General features: G+C 35.3%; 1 protein-coding gene across 4 annotated transcripts in view; it reads right to left on the reverse strand.

The window, feature by feature from the left end:
• SEC24B (SEC24 homolog B, COPII coat complex component) overlaps positions 1-26,266 on the reverse strand; it is a 46,443-nt gene that overhangs the window by 6,185 nt on the left and 13,992 nt on the right. For 2 of the 4 annotated variants that reach the window (XM_061992332.1, XM_061992336.1), the window contains exons 4-21: positions 22,404-22,508; positions 19,973-20,053; positions 18,297-18,478; positions 16,774-16,958; positions 15,516-15,618; positions 14,505-14,631; positions 13,744-13,853; positions 12,676-12,788; positions 10,441-10,559; positions 10,148-10,203; positions 9,639-9,845; positions 8,936-9,059; positions 8,140-8,298; positions 6,223-6,396; positions 5,233-5,343; positions 3,960-4,135; positions 2,234-2,371; positions 192-296 (exon numbers count right to left, since the gene is read on the reverse strand). In XM_061992332.1, the coding sequence (XP_061848316.1) occupies positions 192-296; positions 2,234-2,371; positions 3,960-4,135; positions 5,233-5,343; positions 6,223-6,396; positions 8,140-8,298; positions 8,936-9,059; positions 9,639-9,845; positions 10,148-10,203; positions 10,441-10,559; positions 12,676-12,788; positions 13,744-13,853; positions 14,505-14,631; positions 15,516-15,618; positions 16,774-16,958; positions 18,297-18,478; positions 19,973-20,053; positions 22,404-22,508 (2,375 nt within the window). The remainder of the gene's footprint in view (positions 1-191; positions 297-2,233; positions 2,372-3,959; positions 4,136-5,232; positions 5,344-6,222; positions 6,397-8,139; positions 8,299-8,935; positions 9,060-9,638; positions 9,846-10,147; positions 10,204-10,440; positions 10,560-12,675; positions 12,789-13,743; positions 13,854-14,504; positions 14,632-15,515; positions 15,619-16,773; positions 16,959-18,296; positions 18,479-19,972; positions 20,054-22,403; positions 22,509-26,266) is intronic. The other 2 variants (XM_061992333.1, XM_061992335.1) reach the window with 2 other exon arrangements.

Here is a 26,266-nt window from a genome sequence, read left to right on the forward strand (position 1 = left end):
AAGCCTTTCACTGGAACACAGACTACTGACAGGTTATCTGGAATGCTGATTCATTACACTGTTATTGTCAAGAGCTGATTGCTTTTAACACTTCAGCATGCACTGCTTTTCTTGTTTTTTTTGGTTTTGTGGGGTTTGTTTTTGTTTCATTTTTTTAAAAAAGCAAAAAATGAGTGAAATTGGTAACTTACTGAACCACAATCCATAAGAAAAGCTCCTTCTCTTGTCAATTTCTCTGCAGACAACTTCTGAAGAGGTGGCTGAGGAACAACTCTGTCATTTACATGTATTGTACTCTGTAATAAAAACCAATACTCAATAACTAGAATACAAATAAATCTTATCTTTACCTTAGCCAGGTAAAATAAGAAAATGCACTGTTTGGCAAAATTTTGAGGATTCTCATGTAACAAAATGCCACATTAAGCCTAGAAAGATTACGTCCATCAAACAATTCTTGAACATTGCTTTAACCTACAAGCTATTTTATTACCCAAAAAAGAATCATGTAAGTTCATTTAAGTTTTGTATATAATATTTCTCATACTATGGATAACAAACTTAAAAGAGAAAAAATCTTGTGCTTACACTTAACTTTTCTACAGTCAACCTCCCAGGATGTTTTTTCATTGCATTCAACTTCAATAGAAATGCTGCAAGAGCAGAACAACATCAAACTCTCTCCCTGTAAGGGTTCACTGTTTTACTGCATTCAAGTTGAGAAAGTTCCTTGATTTAACATCCTGCCTAAAGCAATACATGGGTTTGTCCACAAAGCCTTATAACTGGTCTGATTAAAAAAAAAAAATCTGTCTGTTAGCAATGACATTATTAAGAAATATCCCCTCACTTTCCTTCCCATCAATAAAACCAATCAAAAATGACAAAAACACCCAACCTCCTAGTATTTTCAGATCAGAGTTGCTACCCTTTCCAATACAAAAAACGGGTGTCAAGAACCTGTGAAGTATTCTTCAAATAATGTAGGCAAAAGTAGTTTGGAGACTAAGCACATCTCCAAGCAGTAAAAGAAGATTAAAGAAAAATCACTAGTTTAAAATTTTCATATTATAATGCAATGTATTTGAAGCTCTTGGGCATTTATACATAATGATGAAAATCAAGCTACTGAATTCCAGCTGGGAGAGTTCCAGGCTTTACTCAATGCTCTCAAGTATCAAATGTTAAGAGAAAAATAAAAGCAAAATCACTTAAAAAAATCCCCAATCTGTAATATATAAAATCATAGAAGTTTCTAAAGAAACAAGAAATTTAAGCAGTTCTTTACAGCACTTACATGCTGAATACCGTGTTTCTACAGAAAACTTAATGAAGTTAGCTGAAGAAGTTCACTTCTCAAACACAGTGCGTGTGTGTGTAGTGCAGAGTATAAAAAGACTAATCAATTCCACTGTAGAATACAGTTTAGACTCACATATGTAAGTTTATGAAATATCTTAAAAGAAACTTGGAGGCTATAAATAGCTCACAGGTTGTGCTGAACAGTACCAACTGGCAGACAAACTATTCAAGTTACCATATAATCTTGTATGACACTTAAGAGACAAACATCTACATTTACCTTTACAAAGCTACTAAGAAGCTCATGAAAATTTTCTTAAAAAATCATTTGATTTTTAGAATGTCAACTAACTTTTCATCTTAAATGAAATCCCATCTTCTTACTATTAAAAACTCCCATCCATTTCCTAGGCTACCTTTGTAAAAGATAAACTAATAAAATCTGGATTCATACATGAAGTGCTCTCTCAGTCTGATCACGACCATCTAGAAGTACAATTCTGTTTCACCCATATCAGTCTGAGAAACTACTAGAAGACTGTTATTGCAGGTAACTTTATCTGGTTTTCAGGACACAAAAGTTAGAATCATCCACCAAATTTACTTCATCCATTTCCTCCAGACAGTTCTGAAAACTAAGCCACACTGGAAATTTCTCCAATGCACACAATCTTCTCTGCTTTATTTGTCTAACAGAAAAACATGGAATTATTGTGGTCACTGAAATAAGGACACGTAAAACCACAGATCTGCTCATAGCACATAACTGTACTTGCAACCTAAAACTTGAAAATAAATGTGTTTGTTGATTTTCTATAACTTACGCAAAATGCTCAGTTTGCTTAAAATAACAACTTTAATTATGGCAGCACAACATAAGGATCATAACAGATCATTTAGAAAGTGTTATAAACCAGTCTTAATATATTACCTCATCAATCAACTTGTCTATTCTGTACAAGTTGGGATGTATCATTTTCATCAAATGTACAAGAGGCTGACTCTTCATCTGGCACATTGCATACACGCGATCATCCAAGCGTGTACTCATGCCTGTTCTAAATGCTTTCTGTAAAAGAACAGTGTGGTTACTCAAATTTTGTATTTTTTGTCACATCTAAACAGTGTATTTTGGAGTTTTTGAAAGTGTCAGGCAAAGATGGCAAAGTTTTCATAAAGAAATGCATCTTCTGGTGATAGATTAGAATCTTAATCAAATACAACTTGAACCCAATACCTTTAAAACTTAATCCATTATCCTTTCTTATTAATGAAGGAGGAAAAATAAATTCCCCAGACTTCGAGTAAAATTTGTATGTGACTGAGCCAGCATTTCTCATTTTTATTCTTAACAAATGTTGCTGGCCTGTTAAACTCACTGATGCAAGACATCATGGGAAGAGATAAGCCTAGCAGAGTTAAAAAAAGATAGTTCTGTGGATAAAATTAACTCTTCACTTTATACAAGTAAGATTTAAATGTTAAGGAAAAACTTTGGAAGTGAAATAACTTTCATGTTTTAGAGTAGAACCTAGGCTCTCATAGAATAAAATTTATTTTGTAACTCTCTTCCTACTGGATTTTTCAGATGTCCTTTAGAAACAATTGGTAGACAGTCGCGGTGCGGAACAACGCAACGGAGTAAGCACCACATTCTGATGTATTAAGAACCCTATAATCAAAGTTCACATTCACTTCTACAACAAAACTAAGTACAGTAGTCTTCTCCTTGGCTGCCACAAGGTAAGTTTCTCCATAGCCCAGGCTTTTTTCATTTTTGTAAACTAAGGTAATAATAAAAAAAAAACACCCTAAACAACTTATTTTTCTCAGACACTCTTCTTTTACATGAATTCTCTTGATCTTGTTTTTTCCCCCCTCACTATTAAATCCATTACTTATGCAAGCACCAAAGAAATCCTAACTAATATATTAGAGACTGATGTAATCACTAAGCCAAAGAAAGTAAGTTATTATAACAGGATTTCTTACCAAACTTACATAAAGGTTTATTAATAAGAAAACAAAGAACTGTTAGACAGGAAAATTTTTAAGCTATGAGATTTATCAATAACAAAACCCTGTAGTGAGTTTTATTTTCATTTTTTAGTATTATGTTTGGCAATAAAAATATTAAAAAATGATCAAAAAGTAGTAACTACTTCTAGGCATACTTTAAACTGTATCACTTCAGTTTCTGTAATAGATTTCATCGTATCTTCATGGAAAATCACTTTTCCATCTTGCTACTTCAAAGTATGAATTATATGCATTGAAACTATTTGATTCATTTTTCTTCATGAAATTGAACAGGTACTAGTAAGTGGCTTCCATCTTTATGGGCAACACGAATCAGCTGCCAAAATCTGAGAAATGCTAATTTATACAAAATATATTTTAAAATTTTCATTGTAAAATGAAATAAAACAAAACATAAATCATTCAAAATCAAGTAAACCAATGAAGTGTACAGGCACTAATTATTTGAAATAAGATAACGTGTCATTTGTTACGTGAAAGTTCTGTAAGCTCGCAGAGGACAACTCAGTTTTCATAGTTTTAGAAAAATGATGACATTGCTTGACTAAGAGCTGAAAAATTCCTCAAGTGTAATAATAAATTACATATCAAACGTTAATCCATTAGATTATACATACCTGCTTGAGAAGGGCCAAAACATACAGTGGAAACAGTTTGAGGGAATTTGGTGCTATCAGCATGGACTGCTGCAGATTTGAGGCAGTTGACATGTACGCTGCCAAGGAGTCTACCACAGCATTAACTAAGGCATCTCTTGCATCCGCAAGACTAGATGAAACTGAGCGATCCACAGCTGTTGAGTTAGAAGGATGTAAGAAGTTACTAGAGTTGGCCTCACTCATTCCCTTGAATGATGAAAATTAGTTGTGCCTCTACATCTGGGGTCCTAACTTTTTTTAGAAGTAAATAGGACAACTGCCCACATAGAAATTCACTTCCATGATGTTGAAAAACTAATACAGTGTGGCTGGTCTCTGCTCCCTAGTTCCTACTAAAAAGAATTGTTTAAAGCCATAGCATATGCTTGAGATTAAATATCAATCCTGTTTTAAACCTTATACAAATAACTTGGCTATTGCTGAAACTCTCTGCTGTCCTACATCCAAGATAAGATTTGCAGCAATTATTTTTTACTTTTTTTCCCTCCAAGAAATTTTCTTCCATTATTTCAATGGCGTAACTATGATTAACATAAATGAAGCTTCACCTTTCTCTGCTGAGAAAGGGCTGGAAGCCCCGTGGCTGGAGGAAGCCACCTGCTGGACTGAATTTCCAGAGGTGATACACAAGTCTTAAGTTATTTCTTCTGATTTATTTGACTATTGACAACACTGCATATATTACTGTGTTGCACTGAACCATGTGTGTGGAATGGCAGAGATCAGTCTATGAAACTGATCCTTATGACCCACAAGTATGGTTTAAGTAAGAATCTTCGATGCAGCAACAATAGGATAGAAGCATAGAAAACTGATGCATATCTTGGATACAACGCTGTCAGAAGTTTCCTTTTAGTCTCCAGCAACTTACTAAATTGAATCACTCTGTTTCAGTTATCTTAGAATGTCAAAGTTTGACATAACCATGACGAGTATACAAAAATGAGGTTTCAAAGTGTGTTTAGATTCTTTGTCCTTTAATAAACTCTAGAGAACAATGTAAGAAGGCTCCTTTTGAAATATTAAAGTCGACTAATTATTTAGATTAATAAATATTTCAGTTAATAGTTCTGGTACAACTTTAATTTTGTCATCTTTTATATTCTCAGCCTTCAGTGTGCTCCACTCCTACAGTTGTTTTCTGCAATACTTGGGCTTCATTAACTACTTCATTGAAATGGCTTGTAAAAGAAGTTAAAAAAAAAGTTGAATTTTCTTGGTGTTTACTCACCCATGTTTGCTAAGAGGCATACAACTGCTTGTACATCTGCTCCTGCGTATACATCAGGCAATGAACTTACTACAGGCAAACAAAGTGTGTGCACTCGAATTCGACGTTCACCTATTAAAAAAGAGCAGAAACCATTATGCAGTATCTCCTGCTAGAGGTACAGTAACAAAGTCAATCATTACAGCACCTCTTGTTTCATACAAGATGCACTCATTTTGTGAAAACACAGCAGTCAGAAAAATGCTGTAAGACTACTTCCTCTTCCTGTTCAGGGAAATGAGTATCATTTTGGTCAGTCTGGGGTCAGCTATCTGGTTGTGTACCCTTCAAAATTTCTTGTGCATCCTCAAGTCCACTCAATGGTGGGGTAGTGAGAGGCAGAAAAGGCCTTGACACTGTGTAAGCACTGATCAGCAATTACGGGAACACTGTTTTCAGCACAAATCCAAAACAGCCTCTATACTAGCTACTAAGAAGAAAAATTAACTCTATCTCGGCCAAAATCAGCAAACTGTTCCAATCTTGCAATGCTCAAATGCATTCAAGATACTCAAATGCAGCACAAGTCAACTTATAACATCTACAATAAGCATCTTGATCCTACAAATGAAGTACATGGATATCCATCCCAAAATTCTTATGGCATGCTCCAATGCCATAAAATGCCCACACAATGTACCAGCAACTTGCTCCAATACACCATGGGCCTGTGATTCTTATTGCTTATAACAACAGTATGCCTTTTAAGTAAAGGAATCTTGCTGAATTAACTCTACGTAAGATGGAGATAAGTTACATTTCTGCATGAAAATATAGAGTTTCTAAAGATTCATGTAACCAACATGATCATGTAACCAACTGCCAAGTAAACTTTAACAAGATTCTCTTATGGTACAGAGAAAAACAGAAGGGTGTGGAACTAACTACACACATGTTATTTAAGAAAAAGAAACAAAAAGCCCAGTGGCAAATTCATTTGAATTTATTTACCTTTGCTGGAAGTATACAAAAGAGCTGTTTGAAAACAAACCAAAGATGTGTCAGTCAGGCTTTCCTCAATGGACATTTGTACTGCAAATCCAGCATCAGGATTGACATTGGCAAGGGACAATAAATCAGTAGATCGTACAAAAAAGTTTCCATGAAAAGTGTGTATTGAAAGACCTAGAAACAGATTAAATAATTAGGAGTGAGGTTAAGATAAAATTATTGGTAGTTTTTCGTTCTAACTCACCACCCTGAAGCTACACTTAAGAAAACAGTATGAATACTTATTCTATCACAAAGATCAATTATGTGAATCATTAGACATTTCAGCATGATCCTGTGGAGTTCATGTTTAATTCTGATCACTCATAGAATCACAGAATTGTTTCAGTTGGAGAAGACTTTTAAGATCATCAAGTCTAACCACTAACCTCACATTACCAGGCCCATCACTAAACTAAATCATATTCCTCAGTACTTTGTCTATGTGGTTTTTGAATATCTCTAGAGATGGTGACTCCAGCACCCTGCCTGGGCAGGCTGTTCTGAGGCTTGATAACTCTCTCCGTAAAAAAGTTCTTCCTAATGTCCAATCTAAATCTCCCCTGGTGCAACTTCAGCCTATTTCCTCACATTCTATCATTCGAGATTGACCCCCACCTTACTACAACTCCCCTTCAGGTAGTTGTAGAGTGATCGTATCTCCTCTCAGCCTCCTCTTCTCTTGGCTAAACATCCCCAGCTCCCTCAGCCACTCCTCATAAGACTTGTTCTCTACACCTTTCGCTAGCTTTGTTTCCCATCTCTAGACATGCTCCACCACCTCCACATCCTTCTTGTACTGAGGGGCCCAAAACTGTACACAGTATTCGAGGCAAGGCCTCACCAGGGCTGAGCACTGGGGGACAATCACCTCCTTGGTCCTGCTGGCCACACTATTTCTGATACAAGCCAGGATGCCATTGGCCTTCTTGGCCACCTAGGCATACTGCTGGCTCATGTTCAGCTGGCTGTTGATTAACATTCTCAGCTCCTTTTCTGCCTGGAGCTTTCCAGCCACTCTGTCCCAAGTCTGTAGTGTTGCCTGGGGTGGTTGTGGTCCAAGCGCAGGATCCAGCACTTGGCCTTGTTGAACCTCATCCAACTGGCCTCGGTCCATCAATTCAGCCTGTCCAGGTCCCTCTGAAGAGGTCTACACACTTAACCAGCTTGGTGTCATCTTCGAATTTACTGAGGGTGCACTCAATTCCCTCATCTAGATTACTGATAAAGATGTTAAACAGAACAGAACACGCCTCAGGACTGAGCCCTGGGGAACACCACTGGTGATCAGTCACCAACTGGATTTAACTCTATTCACCACCAGTCTCTATGCCCAGCCATCCAGCTAGTCTTCCACCCATCTCAGCATAGGTCCATCCAAGCCATGGGCAGTCAGTTTCTCCAGAAGGATGCTGTTGGAGGCTGTTTCAAAGGCCTTACTGAAATCCAGGAAGACCAAATCCACAGCTTTTCCCTCATATCTCATCATAGAAGGAGATCAAGTTAGTCAAGCAGGACCTGCCCTTCATAAAGCAACAGTGACTGGACCTGAACCCCTGCGTTATCCTGTATAGGCCTCGGGATGGCACTCAGAATAATCTGTTCCATACTGAACTCCAAACTGAACAATGCTTTTGGAGTACTCATGTCAACTTTGTTGAAGTGAGATGGTGCCATCTCAAGTAAAAAAAAAAACAAAACAAAAAAAAACACTTTAAAAATGTCAAAAGCTAATGTAACTTACATAAAGAAGGCAACTATCTTACTCTTCAGTGAAAGAGGAGAAATCTGAAATCTCGTGGTGCTAAAGACATATTCAAAATGATGGGTAAGATGCTTACACCAATTTTTTGATGCAAAGCAGCAGTTAAAACATACCTTTTGTACACCTTATCCGCATAACTGCTTCAAAACCAATCTTCCTGGTAAGGTATCTTCTAAGGTCTTTTTGCAACTTTTCAGCCTGAGCAGGATTATGGCTACGATGGAAAGATGGATAGTAATAGATGCATCCAGCAGAATACTTGGACATGCAAGCTGAGAAGAAGGAAAATATACGGTTAAGAGGTGAAACTGTAACATGAAATGAGAACACAAAAATTGCATCAAACATTCTGTAAGTCACATCTATGTTCATCTTTTTCTTGATATGACCCACATCTCTAAGAATGTGATAACTGGCCCAGTCTCATGGCACTGAAGACAGTTATGAGATACTCCAATATGCAATTATCTAATTACAGACTTACTTCAATAAGCATGCTACTCCTGACAGGTAAGACTGGACCACATGCAGGGATATTTAATGGTGCAGAGGCCAAACTAAGTGTGTGTACAGAGAGAAATCTTGGTTTAATACTGAAAGATGAGAATTGCATTCTAACAGTAAGATTAAACTTTATTAATTCCTTGTCATTTGGTTGTTTACTCTTCTGGAGCAGGAGAGCACCTTTTCAGGAAAACTACAAAATTCCAGAAAAAACTATGTGATGTCAATCCAATACTCCCGTTCTTTACTGCTAACAACTTCAAAATGCATTCCTTTGCAGTATAAGATGCATTCAGAAAAGTGTGAAAAGATCTGGACGATTTTAAGAATTCCTGAAGTAGCCTGTACTTCCAAAGACTGACAACAGCATGGAAAAAGTAAATGCATATAATGGGTACTCCTTACCAAGAGAAGCTAGATCAGAATATTGTGAACTTAAGAGAAATAAATCCACAGCAGTCTGCTGGCCTGAGCAGTCCAATGCCAACTTCTTATAAAAATCTGTTGCTGGGCCAAGATGCTGGACCACCTTTGGTGAATAAATTACAGAGGAAAGAGTTAAAAGGAGCATGATTATTGCCATAGGACTTAATGAAACAAGAGACATACTATTCAGTATCAAACTATCATAAGGAAGTTTCCTTTAAGTGATAATTTACAGGCATTTTCACCTGCAGAAATTATTTTCCTTATGCTCCATATTATTTTAGTTTGAATTTACAAGCAGTTATGATCCTGCTTTTAAGGAAGTTTACCTTCTCATACAAATAAACGTTAATGTAACTATGTAACGCTTACTGGATGCTGTAACCTACAACCCCATAAAAATAATAAGAAATAATGTTAAAACATTTAACATCTATGATGTAACATATCCATGCTTTGGTTCAAAACTGAGGATAGTATTAACTGAACCAGAGATGCTTGTCAATTCATTCGCTTGTGAAGAAAAACTGTGGACAAAAAGGCCCAAAGGAAAGGCTTGTGCACTTTGAAACAAGTAATAACACACATAAGAACTAGTGATCTTAAATGCACAAGCAAAGATGTTGAATAGCAAGACATGCCCAGTCCTCAGTCTGATGAGTATTTAAGGAAGCATTTGTACCTTTGTGCTTGACCTTTGATTGGGATCTTCCCTGGAATGCAAAAGCCCTGCTCCCAAAGATGGTAACTGAGTTTGAAATACAGATATCCGACCACCCGTTGGAGACATTAGCTTGAATGCAGCCTGAAGAGCAGGGCCCAGTGCACTGTGTGTTTCTCTTGTATTGGTGAACATATTTGGTAATGCATTCAGTAGATCTTTTATCAGCTGTAGGAATGAATGAAAAGTGTTTAGGAGGTTTTACAAACTTTTCTGCTATTTCTAAAAAGCTGAATTGCCATAACTGAAATGGAACAATCAGTACCAAATATTTCAGCTTCGTTTCAACACATTAAGGAAATTGAAGTAATAATTTTTAAAATTATGATACATCAAATGAACATGTAATACTTCTGTAATGAAAATGTAGATTGAAATTACATATCACGAATTAGACTTGAATTCAATGTTTAAAACAAACCTCTATTTTTAATATTTAACTCTAATTCTATATTTTGAGCAATCAATACCTCTTTGCTTTCATGAAGATTTACAAGTAAACCATCTGGTGTAGGTAGGAAAATATCTGTAGGGAGAACAGAAAAAAACCACTTTATTGAAGAAAAACAACATTACAAGAGAACAAAACACTTCATTGGTCACTGCTATGTGTACTATGAAATACACTCTACTTTTCTGATACATATATTGGGGAGAATACATTGTATACAAAGCTTGGTTTATTCAAAGTAAAATTAACATTCAGACTTTTAAACACCACCTACTGTAGTTAGTGTAGTTTCCATTTTTCTTTTTTACTTACCATCAATATCAGAGACAATCAGCATCTGAGGCTGAGATAAACCTTCTTGCAAGTTGTAAAATTGAACAGTGCTGTCAAATGTTATGAAACCTATTCTTGTTCTTGAGTCTCCAGGTAGCCTGAAGCATTAAAAAATAAACTATTAAGTCCTAAATTTCTCTCTCTAGACACACACATAAACACAGCTTCCATTGATGTTAGCGGGAACTCAACTCATGTATACAAAGGTGAAGGGAGAGCAAATAAAAAAAAAAAAAAAGAAAAAAAAATCAAAACATGAATGCAAGTAATTATTCTTCAATATTTTCTAAAATTCTGGTATAATGATACAGTTTACAGACTGTTACAGATAAATACTCACTAATAATATATTGACGTTTTGTTCCAAGAGAGAACTTAGGAGGTTGATTTAGACATTACACTCACACATGAAATAATGTAGCTTCCTCAGTTCTTAGTAGAAAATAGTGCATTGTAGTTTCGTAATTCAAATAACTAATTTACTAATTTAGTTACAAAGTACTTACAGCTCTAAATCAAAATCCAATGTCTCTACAATACAACGTATGTATTTCTCACGTGGATCATATTCCTTTGTACGACGTTAAAAATACAAAATGAAAAACTAAACAAGATTTCTCAAAATATAAAACATCAGCAAATGCTGAAAACTATGAGGGTGAACAAAAGCAAGAGACCTAAATACTATTTTTATCATCTGGATATATAAATTAACTGGCTATATTGATTTTCCTACAGGAAAATCATGGGACATTGCATGTGATTTTATGAATTTTCCTAAAATAATTTAGTATGTTCATGGGAATCTGTTGACAAAATACTCTAAAGATCCAAACAAAGGAAAACTAAACCAATAACTGTAAGTGAAAAAATTTATTGTAGATGCTAGTGTCTATCAGAAACTAAAAATCAAGATTCCTAGGAAAGCCTTGTAGAAAACAATTCAGAGTGAGATCTCCACAAGATGCAAATTACTTTTCAAAAGACATTAACATAGTGAATTTTATTAACTGTGCTCAAAAAGCACCACCAACCATCCCATACATGCTGTTCCTGTGCAAAAATGAGTACAGACAGAAAGTGGGCAAGTTGATGTAGGTAGCTGTAACCTAAAAAGCCCCAAACTGACACCACAATTCACCTCAGCAGTCCCACACTGTTAGCGCCTGGGCTATAATGAATGTTATGGAGTCAAATAAAGACAGAGAAAGTCAGCAGTTCATCTTTGATTCGCTTTCAGCAGCAGAAAAAGAAAGAAAAGAATGTCTATGTGACAGCAAGCTTGAGCAGGGAGAAAACCAAAACTACAGACAGTAACAGCGAAAAGGTAAAAACAAGAAGACAGAGCACTGAATTAAGCATTGTGTGATCACATGTGTGTGACTAACAAATTGTAACCTACGTAACTAACAATAGTATAAAGTTAAGTAAAATGTAAGGTAAGCATAACCATAGTCTAGTGTTAGAAAAAACTAACTGAAGGCCAAATAGATAGGGTGATATTCTAAGCACAATAAGGATGGTGTTTTAACACAATGAGGTTGGTTGTTACAAAAATGAAACTTTGAAGCTTTATGCATAGCGCGTGATCCTTAGTTTTAACTGATTGTCATGAATTGTAGCATGTATACAGCATTTGGAAAAACTATATAAGTGATGATTATGTGACAATAAATTTGGAGTTGATGCACACCATATTGGTGTCTGGTCGCTCCCGTCTCACATAATGAAGAGCCCCCCCAGCACCACACTAGTGGTTACAATATTCCAGTGTGCAGCAGGTCAACCCTTTCAGTGCAAGAACAAGTCAATTTAACTAACCTGTAACTTAATTAACCTTTGTTGGTCCTGGCAGGGGAGAAGAGTGCTCTTCATAGATGTCTGTGCAATCAACATGTTGTTAAAGCTAAACATTCTTTGCAGATAATTATCTGTAGATCCATCTTTAATTGCATGCACGGAAGATAACTCTCATCATGTATATTGCTTCAATAGCTTGGATTTTTCCAGGGAGCTGGGTTTTCTGCCTGGTTGGTGGTTTGGGTTTTTGTTTTTTAAACATGTAAGTTGCATTTTAGAATCTCAAGCAACAGTGCTTCTGTCCTTTAGGGACAGAATGTTTAAACAAGACATAGAAATTTTCTGCAAAATGTTAGGTTAGTATTATTCTTACTAACACATTAGCTAATTGGAAAAGCTTATTTATGTTCTTACTTGTCTAGGTTTTCCAGCAATGCCTGGCAGATGATTGTCAAATATCCAGCCTCCACGGCATTATGAGACACATCTAAAACAAATAAATATACCGCAGGCTGAGGAGGACGAAGCTACAAAGTAAAAAAATAAAAATAAAAAAAAGTTCAAAAAATCATATATAAAGAAATGTTAAAAATGATTAGTCATTAGAAAGGGAAGTGGGAAAAGGGAATACTTAGAAAAATGCAGGGTATATATTATGCAGTAAAATAAAACTGATCTACTAAGAGTCATGTGGATAGACTTAACCACAATTCCCAATGGTTAATAATTCACATTTGCAATAAGCGTAATGATACGCTTCAAAACAGAAATCAGATATTTCAGTCTCTCCTTCCAACGGTCAACTCCAACATTGACTCTGATGCCAGATATGGAACTCACTTTTCAAAACACCATTGTTCTTTCAGTATGTGGACAACAGGATCCATTAGATGGGGTTAAAATATTCTGCCTACATCCTTTACCCAACCATGTAACAAGCTGTATTTATTCACTGCCAAACATCTTAGCCACAGTGTTCTAATTCAAAGTGAGGAGACTAATTTATTTTTGCTGTTGTTAACAGTGTCATTATAAACAGGGCCTCTTCCCAGGCCTTGCTTATCTATCTTGAAGACGACTACTATAACAGCAGCTGTAGGTTGACTCCTAGTTAGCATTGTTTCTGGCACAAATACTATATTAAAAATTTTAAACCAACTTAATTCTCGTGTTACTCTCTTACTGATCTTTCAAAACTTCCTGAAAATAAGGAAGAAACGCAGAGAGCACGTTGCATCAGACTCAAACCAGACTATGTCACACTGAACTGCACTAGACAACTACACATACTGCAATCACCTGTAACTGACATGCCTATGAGTATCTACACTTGCCAAAACTCAAAACAAATATGAATTTTATCTATTCATTGGTGCTAAGAGGACCTTCACAAAAAGAAGAAGCAATACATAATGCTAGTTTCAAATAAATTTATATTAACATGCAATTGATGTTGAAGATACCATCAAAACTTTTTTTTACCATATAGTCTGAGGAAGCAATGAATTCCACTGTAGAATTTTGGACCTCTGGCCGTTTGTGAGGCTCTCCATAAGAACGTGTGAGAGGATTATACATAAACTCTTCAGGAACTATAAACAAAAAAACACCCTTTTTTTCCCCACTCACAAAAAACTTCATATATTATCAGCAAATAAAAATCACTGTGGCAGCCACAAGCAAACTAATGCAGACGTTTTTCAATTATCACTAACAACAGAAAAAGAAAATCGCATTAGGGATACATGAAATGAAGAAACATTTCAAGTACTCCAAGATCAAAGTTACATAATTGGAAACAAAAGAAGGTTTATTTTAAAAAGTAGTTTATCCAAAAATCAATCTAACTTTAAAACATGAATGCAAACTGAGCATTTGACAACAAGAAGCTTCAATCTGTATTATGGCTCATAACCTCTGACCTGGACTGGACACAGTATTAGCTGTCATCATGATGCCGTTTGCATACTGCCAGAGCAGTACATGGAGTAAGTCAATTTCATTATGCACATAATCAGAACAATATAACTACCTTGTCTTCATCTCTCAGAAAATCGCAAGACAACATTTTTCTCCAGAAAACGCATAGCACATCTGACTTCTGATCCACAGAACTTCAAAATCATCTTAAGAACACTGTTATTTTAATCTACATTAAAATCTAGACTCTCCCATGGCCTGATACTATGAAAGTACTTTAAAGATACTCTGTAAATGCAAGCCTCTCTTGCTACAAAACTTACCATCGTTAACTCTGTAGCACAGATTGCATTTCCACCTCCTTTGATCAATGAAAGAAACAAAAGGGTTGATATAAGTCCTGCAGGATCTGCACCTCACTATTGTGCTTGATGTTATTACAGGTAATTGCTAAAACAAAACAATGGAAAGCTGTAATAAACGTATGCAATACATTTTATGGAAAACATCACATTTCCAAACACTACACCACAGAAAAGCTTCATTAGACTGGATATTCTACCCTTTCCTTTTTTCTTTCTAGCTTATTTTCATGCAGAGTAATTATGATGCCTATTAAAAATATCCTTCCCTTTAAAATCAGAAGAAATGCCATACAATTATCTTAATCCAAACTCACAAATCAAAAATGTAGTAAGATTTTTAAGGAAATTACTTTACATAGTTAAAGTAATACAGTTACTATGGCAAGAGGTATTATGAAAGACAGGACACCTTCGGGCTACTAAGTATGGCAGACAGCAAACCTTACACAAAGAACACACATTATAAGGAATGAAGTCATACCCGACTGTTATTCATCTTTTTACATAAGTTATATGGAAGGAGGTGCTTAACAGTTATGAATACAGCTTCAATCTTACACTGCGCTTACCTTCTATTGACGGCATTTATCATATCAGTAACACACACAACATGAGTACCTCCCTTCAAGAGGGCACCGTAAACACCTTTTCAAGAGGTAGCTCACAGTTCTGTGCCCAACACACAGAGCCGTAATTCAGAGATTCAGAGAACCACAGGCAAGCAAAGATTTCCAGTAAATAAAAATATTTGAAGGAGTTGTCCAAAGCTTTTCCTTTACAAATTGCAATGAAATAGCAACTTCAAGGCTTTTTTGCTCCTCCTCCTCTCTAAGTCCCAAACAATTTTTTGCTGTGTCTGTTAAATTTAGGAGTTATAGCTCAGTGCTTTGTGGTTTTTTTTAAGTACACATTTTTGGTACACACATTTGTCCTGTTTTCATTCAAACAATAAAATACAATCTACTTTACCGTTAGGTCTCTGAAGGGATGAAGCAACAAACCCAAAGGAAGCTTAGCTTTGTTTAACAAAGCCTGTGTCTGTGGAATATTTGTCAACGTACACCGAAATGAGCTGAAAGAAAAAAAATTACACTTAAAATTTTAAGAGACATTAAAAACCAGCATTTTAACATCTGATTTTTAAAAACTTGTGAAATTTAAGAAACCTTATGTTTTAAAAAGTTGATTTAATAAGCACAATTACTGCAAAGAGATTTTTAAAAGCTTTGTAGACAGCAATAATAAAAGAGCACTCCCTGATTTATTAGTTCATTAACAGAAATGTACCAAACCAAACTTGCAATAAAGAGGTAAAATTGCTTTAGGTACAGCACTTTAAGTAAAAGAGTATATTTTGAAATTCACTATAAAGATTTTTTGGGTGATGGAGCTAAAGAAGGAATATAGTATTTGCTGGTTCTCTGAAAGTATGTAGGAAAACAGCAGAAAAGGATCTTAAATGTTGAGAGTGTCAAAATCTTTTGTAAATGTAAAGTGGAGGATGGACTTAAAGCTAAATAAAGGGCACTAAAAAACTCAGCCCACGAATAGCGCTGTCCAAAGTGTTCCATGCCCAAGAATGACTTCAAGATCCCCAGTATTCTAATTTCTGTTTTCTGGTGGGACCATGCATTATTATTAGGGTAGTAAGATGAGTTAATCTGAGGCAATGAATAAAATCTCTTTCGGAATTAGAATTAAGATCTTTAGGAGAGAGCAATTTCCATTGCACCTAGCTGCACTTGACTTGGGACAGTAGAGAATACTACTTTATGTTAATTAGAAGTGAAAGAAAATATCACAATTGCAGGATTACCACAGTAAAAGATACTCACAGTTTATTCAGTGTATTTAGGCATGACCATCATAATTTTCTGGAAAAAATCCTATGCAATATTACAAAAATAGTCTATGAAATGTACAGCGTAAGATGAAAGTGTTTATTAATAGATTGTTTTAGATGGATAGAACAATGCAAAGACTAATCAGGTTACTTAATGTTTTATTAAGTGAGCTATATTCACACTGCATATCATGTATTCTGAAGGCAAGACAGTTTCAACGCTTGTGTAAGGATGCAGAGCATCAACTTACTTTCAAGCGTTAGAGGTTATATTAGCTCACCACAAAGACTTTTAAGTCAGGAGTCAGTTTAGACATTTCTTGACAGTTTAATTATTAGTCACTGAGAAATGTTAAGAAGCTGCTCTAGATGTGGTACACTTACTCTGGACTGCAGTTTAATTTCCTAAGATCAGAATTCAAGTTAGGCACAGGTGCTGGAACTGAAGATACGGGCAAAATATTTCTGTCTTGTGTAAGGTTTACTGGTCTCAAGCTTTCTGGCTGCTGAGAATGCTGCAGACTTAATCCTCCTAAGGAAGAGGAAAGCTGGTTCACACCTGGATATTGCTGGAAAGAGTAAGAGCATTGCAAATGGGTAAACACATAATCCTATTTAAGTAACATTAAATCTTCTTGCAATCCAAATTCTTCTAGACATGTATTAATAAAGATACAGCAGTAGTTAGTAGCAAACCCAAACAAACAAGAAGAGATGTATGGTAGACATTTAAAAATGCTGACACAAATGTGACATACCTTCCAAATATGTATCATCGAACAAAACTGAAACTCACGATACAAATCAACATTGGAAGTCACACATAATCCTTCAAACTTTCCAGATTTCCAGAAAAGATTTCTTTTTCCAGAAAAGAAATTACCAGAAAGGCTGAAAATTCTTCCCCCTCTCCCACTTAAAAAATGGTACAATGTAACTTTTCAGGTTACTCAACAAAACCTTTTCAGGTTACTCAACCTGTTTTTACAAGTTCCTATTTAAACTGAAACAAAACACTACAGAAAAGGAGAAAAGGTTAGGTTGAAAGGCACCTTTGAGGTATGGTAATCCAACTCCCTGCTCAAGCAACACTGACTAAGTTGCTCACAGCCTTGTCCAGTGGAACTTCGAAAACACATAAGGCCTGAAGATTTCACAGCACAATCTGTTCTAGTGATTCTTCACTCCTGTTCTGAAAGATTTTCTCCTTATAGGTCCAAACTTCACTTCCTGCAACTTAATTTGCCCATGAATGGGATTTGCAAATCAGTACATTCCATCTGCACCCCCTCAGACATAACACTGCATCCCTCTTTTGCCTCAGCGTCTGCCTCTTCTTCAGATTTCACAGCTCTAAGGTGACTTGTGCACCAGGAGCCAGGTGACTGTACACAACTGCTTCAGTGTTTTGCACTTTCTCTTCAAGTAAAACAGCAGAGGCAGGCAGCCTGCTCCACTACACACCCAGAACAAGCTCTACAGAGCTCCTTCCTCTGGACCCTATGCTATACCTTGCTTGTAAGGTGATTTAATGCTTAAGATTATAGTCCACAGTAGTGCTCTGATCAAACCTATGTTTGCTGATAAAGTACTTAAACATGCTTGTTCGTGGTTTCCTATCAACAAAGCACAGTTCTTTGAAACACTAAACCTGGAAACTGTGGATGCTGCTAAGAACTGGTGAAGCAAACTTGTTAAACCTAACTATTTGGAAATACCCTTAAAATTTTAATTCAAAAGCCTTCTAATAAGATTCAGAGCTATAACATCAATATCATACTTAATATTTGTCTTCTAAACGATAAAAATATGACAATATGAAAAAAATACATACATCATACAGAAAACACTTTTCTCCCACAGTTAGTAACTTCACATGAAGTAATTTTTAAATAAAAACCACAAACCTGTGGGTAGTGCTGAAATCCAGGATGGTGTCCTGGATTACTGGGCTGCACAGGAGCAGGTGGTGCTGCATTTTGGTAGCCAGGCTGCAGTGTTGGATAACCATAACCAAAGGGCTTAGAAGCTTTTGATGTTTGAGGGACTGATGGAGCAGGAACAGGGCTGCTGGTCATAGAACGTGTCTCTGGAAGGACAAAAGAAACCACACAGTCATTGAATATACTATTTCTCTCTTAATTTAAGTGTAAACTCCAAAATGTTTAACAAAACAATTCCATTTACAAGTTTCTGCATTACCCATCAGGATGTTTATCTGCACTGACCAAATAAATTAGCAAGGAAGACTACTGCAGTTATGCTGATAAAGAAGGTATATATGGGAAGATGGCCATAGACGTGTACAACTACTAATAAAATGCTATTTTAAAAAAAAAGGGCAACTTTATAGAAAAGTATTTCAACTGAATAAAAAAAGAAAGAAAAACTCTTTGGAACCACATTTTTTTCCCAAGATTTGTACTTGATATAAATTGCAAAAGAGACCCTTCATGCATGAGTCCCTCCTATATATACCTGCAGCAAAGTTTAGTCTGTTTTTCAAGGGGGAATTGAAAGTAACACATAGACCTAAATTTATAGAAAGCTTAATAGTTGTAAAGAAATGAAACCACTCTTCCAAAACGGCTACAAATGTGAGCTAAGTTTCAGAAGAATTTAAGCTTGGTAAAATCCAATTGGAAAAGTATCAGCGAAAGAAATTGACCACTCAGGAAACAACTGCAAAGAAACTATGTTTGGTATGAGCACTGCAGGAGAAAGAAAAAAGAAATTTTGAAAATATCAACATATCGAAGAAATTTTTGAAATTGATCCTATTACTCTTTAAGGAAAACAGTAAGTTATCTTTAGACTATGTTTTCTGCAAAACAAAAATGGTTAGTTATTAACTCAGAAACTAGAATTTGTAATTCTACAGCCATGTCTCTGCTACCTTTTCTTATAGCATGAGCTAGACCCTATGTGGATAGTAATATTGGCTTTTTAGTTGACAGAGATCTCACTTTACACAGGAAGCCATCAAACTACCTACATTATCGGCATCTTTTCCACCTGCTCTCAGTATGTGGCTCTACAGATTTCAAGACTTAGGTAGACTGTCAGAACATTCTTTTACAAGAAACCTGACAATCTCGGTATTTTTAGAGACAAAGAGAAGCAAAATAGCAGACATTTTATTTAAATGAAGAAAAATAGAAGAAAGTAACCCGTTCCAAGCATCTCTGCAAGCTGGTATCTCTGGTCTCTCAAAACTTCAGTAGCATGTCAACTATTACCAGTTACTAATATCAACACAAATAGGGCATCCAGTATAACCTAGAGGAGGATGCCAGCTTTCACAGAGCATACCTTCAGCACTACCCTCAATATTACAATGAAAAGCATGATACAGGAAAGTTCTATTAAATGGTTATTCCAACTTCAGTGTTAATACCATGAAAAGTGATTCAAAAAGCAAGCCATTTTCCCGCTGATGACTGCCACCCTCCTTTTATAGGAATTTCCTTTCACGTATGTGCTAACTAACATTGAAATCCACCAGAAATAGAAAAAAACGTAACAAACAGTAAATACTGAAGACTTTAAACAATTCATTATTGACATGTGATGGACTGCTTACCTGGATATCCACCTCCTTCCAGTGCATCATAGTTATTCAAAACAGGAGAGGCACTGCTTGTAGTAGAGGAACTATCAAGTGCTGGGGAAAGAAAATAATTTCACGTTAGGTGCTTCAGAAATGGGAAATTCTTCAGACAATTTTTTTCTAAAAACTTTGGTGAGAAACTATTAAGAAAGATCCTGTAGAAAAACACCACTTCAGCATACGACTTTGAAGCTAACACCACTGCAAAGAGGGGAAGACAAATAATTCACACGGTATTAAAAATCAAACAAACAGGCACATGCCCAACAAATAGCAAGAGACAGATCAGTGGGAAAAGTACAGAAGTTATGAAAAAAGTTGCTTCATCAACTAGAAAATATTTTTCTATTAAACAAAAATTTATTTTTAAACAATACTAACTGTAGCTATGTACAACATTTAAAAAATATCTATCTTGACTCCCTTGACAACTGGTAACAACAAAAGATTCTCATAGTATTTAGTGTGATTATGTACCATCTCCATCTTCAAGCAAAACTGCTTGAAAAAAAATTTAAATCTTTCCTCCTTTCTGTGCCATTGCAATTCAGAGCTTTTTTGGTTTGGTTTTTTTGGAATGTAAATCTTCTATTTTTCATTGATCATTGACAAGAGGTCAATTTTCCAGGAAAAAGGGACAAGGAGACTAAACGTATCCGCTCCTTAAAACACCATATGTCATGAACCACAACAGAAAAGAAAGAGTATAGTTAACAAAAAAGGCAATTACATATAGAACTTTTGTGGCAGAACAGACTCAAAAGATATCCACTGATATTATTCTACTCAGAAAGATAAATGGTGACCACACTTCCCATTGTGAAGCTAAAAGTATTTCAAGTGAGAACATCAATCGTGGACCATTTGAGATTCGATCTCTCTTCAACTGAGATTTACTAGTAAAAGGACCCTGCATATGGAAATGTAACACCACTGACATTTAGGACACATTAATATCCATGGTAACATCATGACTGTATTTTTAAGCATTTTGCCTTTAAAGCACTAAGCTAAGTATTCCAAAATACCATAAACCAACATAAGTTATTTTAAATACTACAGTAACACTGTGAAATTCTTATCAGTTTTCCACTAGGAAGATATTAATGATATAGAGAGTTGAAAAGAAATATACACTTCCAAGCTCTGCTGGAAAAGTTAAGACAAGCCAACTGGAAAAAGATATGAAAGATTGTATGTCAAAAGCACGCTGTAAATAAAATGCAACTTGCAAAAAACCAGAATCTATGCATAATTTCTGACATACAGAAAAGTTCTAATCAGAAAGTATAATTTAAGATACTCTGAAAACAGTCTGCCTAACCTAAAATAAGGAGTATCCCATCTACGTACTGAAGACTTTTCATTTGAAGTCTTTGCTTCTAAAGAACTTTCAAATTTTGTAACATATTCTTGAGAACTGAGTCCCAGTGCCTGTAAGAATTACGATATGCCCTGTTCTACTCTCCACTGAAAAACAGCTGACTCATAACCAGCGAGTTGTACAGTTTCCTGCATATCAAAAGAAGCTTTATGCTACAAGCTGGTCACATGTGTTATGGAAATCTCACAGATTTGCCATCTATGAAAAACACAAGAGCTCCCACAACATTAAAGAGTTTCCCCATCCTTAACTTAAGCTACAATAGCCAAAGTTTACTTCAACATAGTAAGTACTAGACCAGGGAATACATTTGGAAGACAGAAAAAAAAGAGTTTTACCAAGAAAAAAATATTGGAAAACACAGGTTACACACAAGTAATATTCATACTTTTACCGTTAAGCAATTATTTTGGCAATATAACTTTTGTTTTCAGAGTTTTCAAGAACTCTTTGTCAACATAGCTAAAGACCTAACTGTTAAAAGAGTGACAAAAAGTCTAAGTTAAACACCAGCAACCAGATGTCCAAGACTAATTTTTGACAAAGTCCCTGGCACAGTCTGAACAGGAGACCAGTCCACAGATTCTTTAGGATTTATATTAACTCCTACTGACAAGGAATAAATCTGTGTGCTTATCAATCAGGTAGACTACATATTGAACCTGGTGTCCTTTCACTCTTTTCATAAGATAAATTTAAATATAATGATGGCTCAAAAGCTACAGGCTTTAGCAAAGTACAGATTTGAGAGAAAGATGGTTAAGGAGCACGAAAATTTTGCCTCTCATAGGTTTAGGGAACACCTGATGTTAATATGACCAAAAAAATACTGTGTGCTGATCACTACTGAACTGGGTTTTTGTTTACTATGCTAAGATTTGGGAAATTTCTAGTTAATTTGATACATGATGAATCAGAGTGATGTTTTGTCTAAAGGAAAAAAAAGTTTCAGGGGATGGAAACAAGGAGTAAAACTTGAGTAGGAAGAGAATAAAATACTGGTGTAAAGCTAAAGCCAACCTGCTTCCTCATCCTCCTCATCCTCTTCCTCATCATCTGAACTTGATGACAAGGGAGCTGGTGCAGAGCTAGCTTGATTATTAACATATCCACCAAACTGCATGCCTGTGAAGTGGAAAGCACAAACACAAGAGTCAGACAGACAGGAAAGATGAGAAACAGAAGTCACAAGTCATTCAATTAAAAGTGAGAAAAGTTAGCTATTCTAGAGAAAATCCCAACATGCAAAAAGTTAAATCTGCAACTCGAGGCTACAGTTCATACATTAAACACCCACAGAAGAGCAGAAGCAGTTTTTACTGGGCTACTTTATCAAAGTATTCGCACATGGGAGTTAGCAGGCAATTCTATATATATGTTTATGTACATGTATATCAGGAAGTTAAACAGACAAAGTATGTATTTATTACTTTCTATGTATGTATTTAATATCAGTTTGTCCACTGGAATTCTTCTATAAGTTAATATAGAGAAATGAGTTTCTTCCCAGATAAACTGAAATTGTGTTATGAAAACTTTAATATTAAACTTTTGCTTGGAAAAATCAGCTCCTTTTTAAAGACACAAATAACTCACATTAGATTTCTGAACATGGTCAGAAATTAATGAAATAACCTGCTGCTGCAACAAGCATGAGTAAAAACACACACCTCAGCAACATAGTCAGTGAAATTGAAGTTAGGTAAACTGAAAAACTTGGTTAGTCTTATTTTTAAATTAGTGCCTAAATACAGGCTCATAGACCTGTATTTAAGCTCCTAAATACACTTTTAAGACCTGGTGACAACACAACAGGTGTTACCATTGTCACCTCTAAAATGCAATCTCTAAGGTTTTTTTTGTAGTGGAGTTTTTCTTATTTTTTTTTTTTAATGAGATCTACTCTAAACATAGCTGAACAATACACAAAAGCAACACATACATATAGTGTTTTAAAGAGTAAAGCATACAGCAATAGCTTGCAATTAATTCCCTACATCACTCATTACTGTCACAATTTCAGCACCTCCAAGACATCTTAAGTTTCTCTTGTAAACGCCAGGTTTAGGAAGGATATACTTTTAGTCAGGCAGAGACATCCTAAATAAATGCAAATGACCACTGTTTGCTTTAGCATTCCAATGGATTGCTATAGCAAGAAAAGCATCCTAATTCTTCAAAACGGTTCAATTTTTTTACGACTCTTGAGAGTTTAGGCTTTATTTTTACTGTAGAAGCACTGTGCCACCATTATGTTCTTTAACATTGTAAAGCACTATAGAAGTATTGTACATTATGCATACTTAAAAAACATAATGGTTATTAATAATCTCCCCATCCACAACTTAAATCAACTGTATTAATCTTTACATTATGGGCTAAAAATGCTGTTAGTTTGATGGCTTTTTTAAAGTTAAGCAAATGAACCTAAGAGGACCACTTCAATTTTATTTAAGAAAAAACAGTAGAAGCAAGGTGAAGAGTTTCTATTCAAACAGAAGTAGTAAAAGGAAAACGGAACAAAACTATATCACAACCTTATTGAGAATCTGAACTTTCATTCAGATTAGTGCAAGAAGTGACTGACATTATTTCACTTTATCTAGTGCATTAACTCCTCCAATTCCAATCAAGTTTATTCACAATAAAAGTATTCACAATGATGAAGGCAAAAATCAACCCAAGCACAACCAAGGAGGTAGAATGCTTCAGTTTTTCTATACTGCTAAAACACAAGAATAATTTGTTTCATAATCCCATCTTTTATCAAGGCCGCTTTATGGATGTCCTTGGAATGAAGGATTCAAGAAAAACATTCTCTGCACAAAACCAGACTACAGCCAAGAAGACTATGTCTTACTTAGGCCTGGGAGAGTTACCAGGAAGTGAGATAGAACAGCTATTGTGAAAGAGAAAATAATAATAAACATGTAAATAAAAGGGAAAAGAAATCAGAATGATGATAAGAGATGCATTGTAACAGAGAGCCAAAGGAAAAGAAGATGAGGACAGTATGAAAGTGCAAAGACAGACTTTTAACGAATACTATATATACTGACAGGAGAAGAAAGATAGTAAATGTCTACTTAGAAATGGTATACCAATACAAAACTTCTAAGTATTGGCAGATGAGAGAAAAAGACTGAATTAACCCTTCTACTCATGTTACTTTGGAGTCTTCTGAATGATTTTTGAAAACAAACAAACTTCTACTGCTAAAACTCCCCCTTTGCCTGTCACTGGTCACATACATAAAAGATGCATGTGTTCAGAGAGATTAAAAATAAGCCAGTGACATCAAAGTTTAGGAATCATGAATTATATCACTATGAATTCTCTGGAGGTAGGGTTGGTTTGACTCTTTACAAGCCTTATAAGTTTGTTTTGGTTTTTTTTTTTCTAATTGTCAAGAGTACTACAAATTCCTGCCTTTAGGATACTCCTCCACTGTGCTAGCGCAGCTGGTTGGCTGAAAAATAACCTAATTTAAGAGTCATTCTCAGGTGGAGAAGCCTCCTATTCTGCTTCACTGTCCAGCAATCCAACAGTAGGTCAGCATGACAAAGAAAGCAACTAAAGAGCAAAAGACAGCAGTCTTTATAGGTCTGCTACTTTATAGGTCTGTCTCACAATGCAACCACAATTTGAATTAGTCACAAATTTCCTGGACTGATAGTTTCTAAACCCCACTACCGGTGTATCTGTAGTTAAATAATATTCCACTCTAAGGCTTTCTCCCACTGTTTTACAGATGCCTATAAATGTAAATGGAAGGACAGAAAAGGATAAAATTGGATAAGAACTCATTTATCTATGAAATAAATCAGCTATTTAGGTTATTTTAAGCACAATCACCCATACCATAAAAGACTTAAAAAGGATAAATCATACATTTTATGTGTCTAAGTTTCATAATGGAGGCCCCATCAAAAATGAAAATGAAATGACCCCATGCAAAATCAAACTGTATTCTCAAGTTTTTTAACTGTTTCTCTACCCATTATCCTCATATTTTCAAGAAATTCACTATGGTACTAAGATCTTACTATTATGAACAGTATAGTTCTAACAAAATTAACTCTCTTCCATTTTTTAACTCTTTGCCTTAAATTGCTTTCCTTTACTCACTAGTTACTCTTATCAACATAAAACCTACAGAAGTCTACAAATAACATCTAGGCAGGACACATTCTCAAAGATTATCTCTAGAATGCCATCCTCAAGTAAAATATTTATGGATATTTATGTAAGATTAAAATAGGTTTAATACATTTTAAGTATTTTGTCTTGTTAGAACTTAGCCAAGTAAACAGTATTTTAATTCCGTGTAGGAATGCCCACACAGGAGCTTAAGACAATTAAATCCACTTAAAAAATTAATTCATACTGGTTTTCCAGAGTGCTTTCATGTAGATAAACACTATAATTTGAAAAAAACCCAACCAAACTAGTTTTAATCTCTGTATGAGAAACACGCTTGGATTTCTACCAACTCAGACAAAAATATTCAGTAGATGTGTTCTATTTTTTACAGTAGGTTAAATTCTACAAATAAAATTATCACATTTCCTTATAGACTCAAGGTTATTGCAAGAGTACATATGATATTTCAGACTGCTCAGATGAATGGAGGGCTGGACTAGATCTTTCGAGGTCCCTTCCAACCCTTAAGATTCTGTGAAAAGATTCTGAAGTCTTTTAATGCTCACAGAAGTATCATCTAAACAAAGAAACATGTGTGATGGCATGTGTATGAATTTATTATAAATTATATTAAGGTAAATACAGCTAGAGTAATGCAAACTCATGATGAGTTATCTTTACATTCCTGACACAGGTACATTGTTGGTTTGAAGGTGTGCTTAGTCAGCTACATATTGCAT

The sequence above is a fragment of the Colius striatus genome, chromosome 3, assembly GCF_028858725.1.
Source record: "Colius striatus isolate bColStr4 chromosome 3, bColStr4.1.hap1, whole genome shotgun sequence".
NCBI lineage: Eukaryota > Metazoa > Chordata > Aves > Coliiformes > Coliidae > Colius > Colius striatus.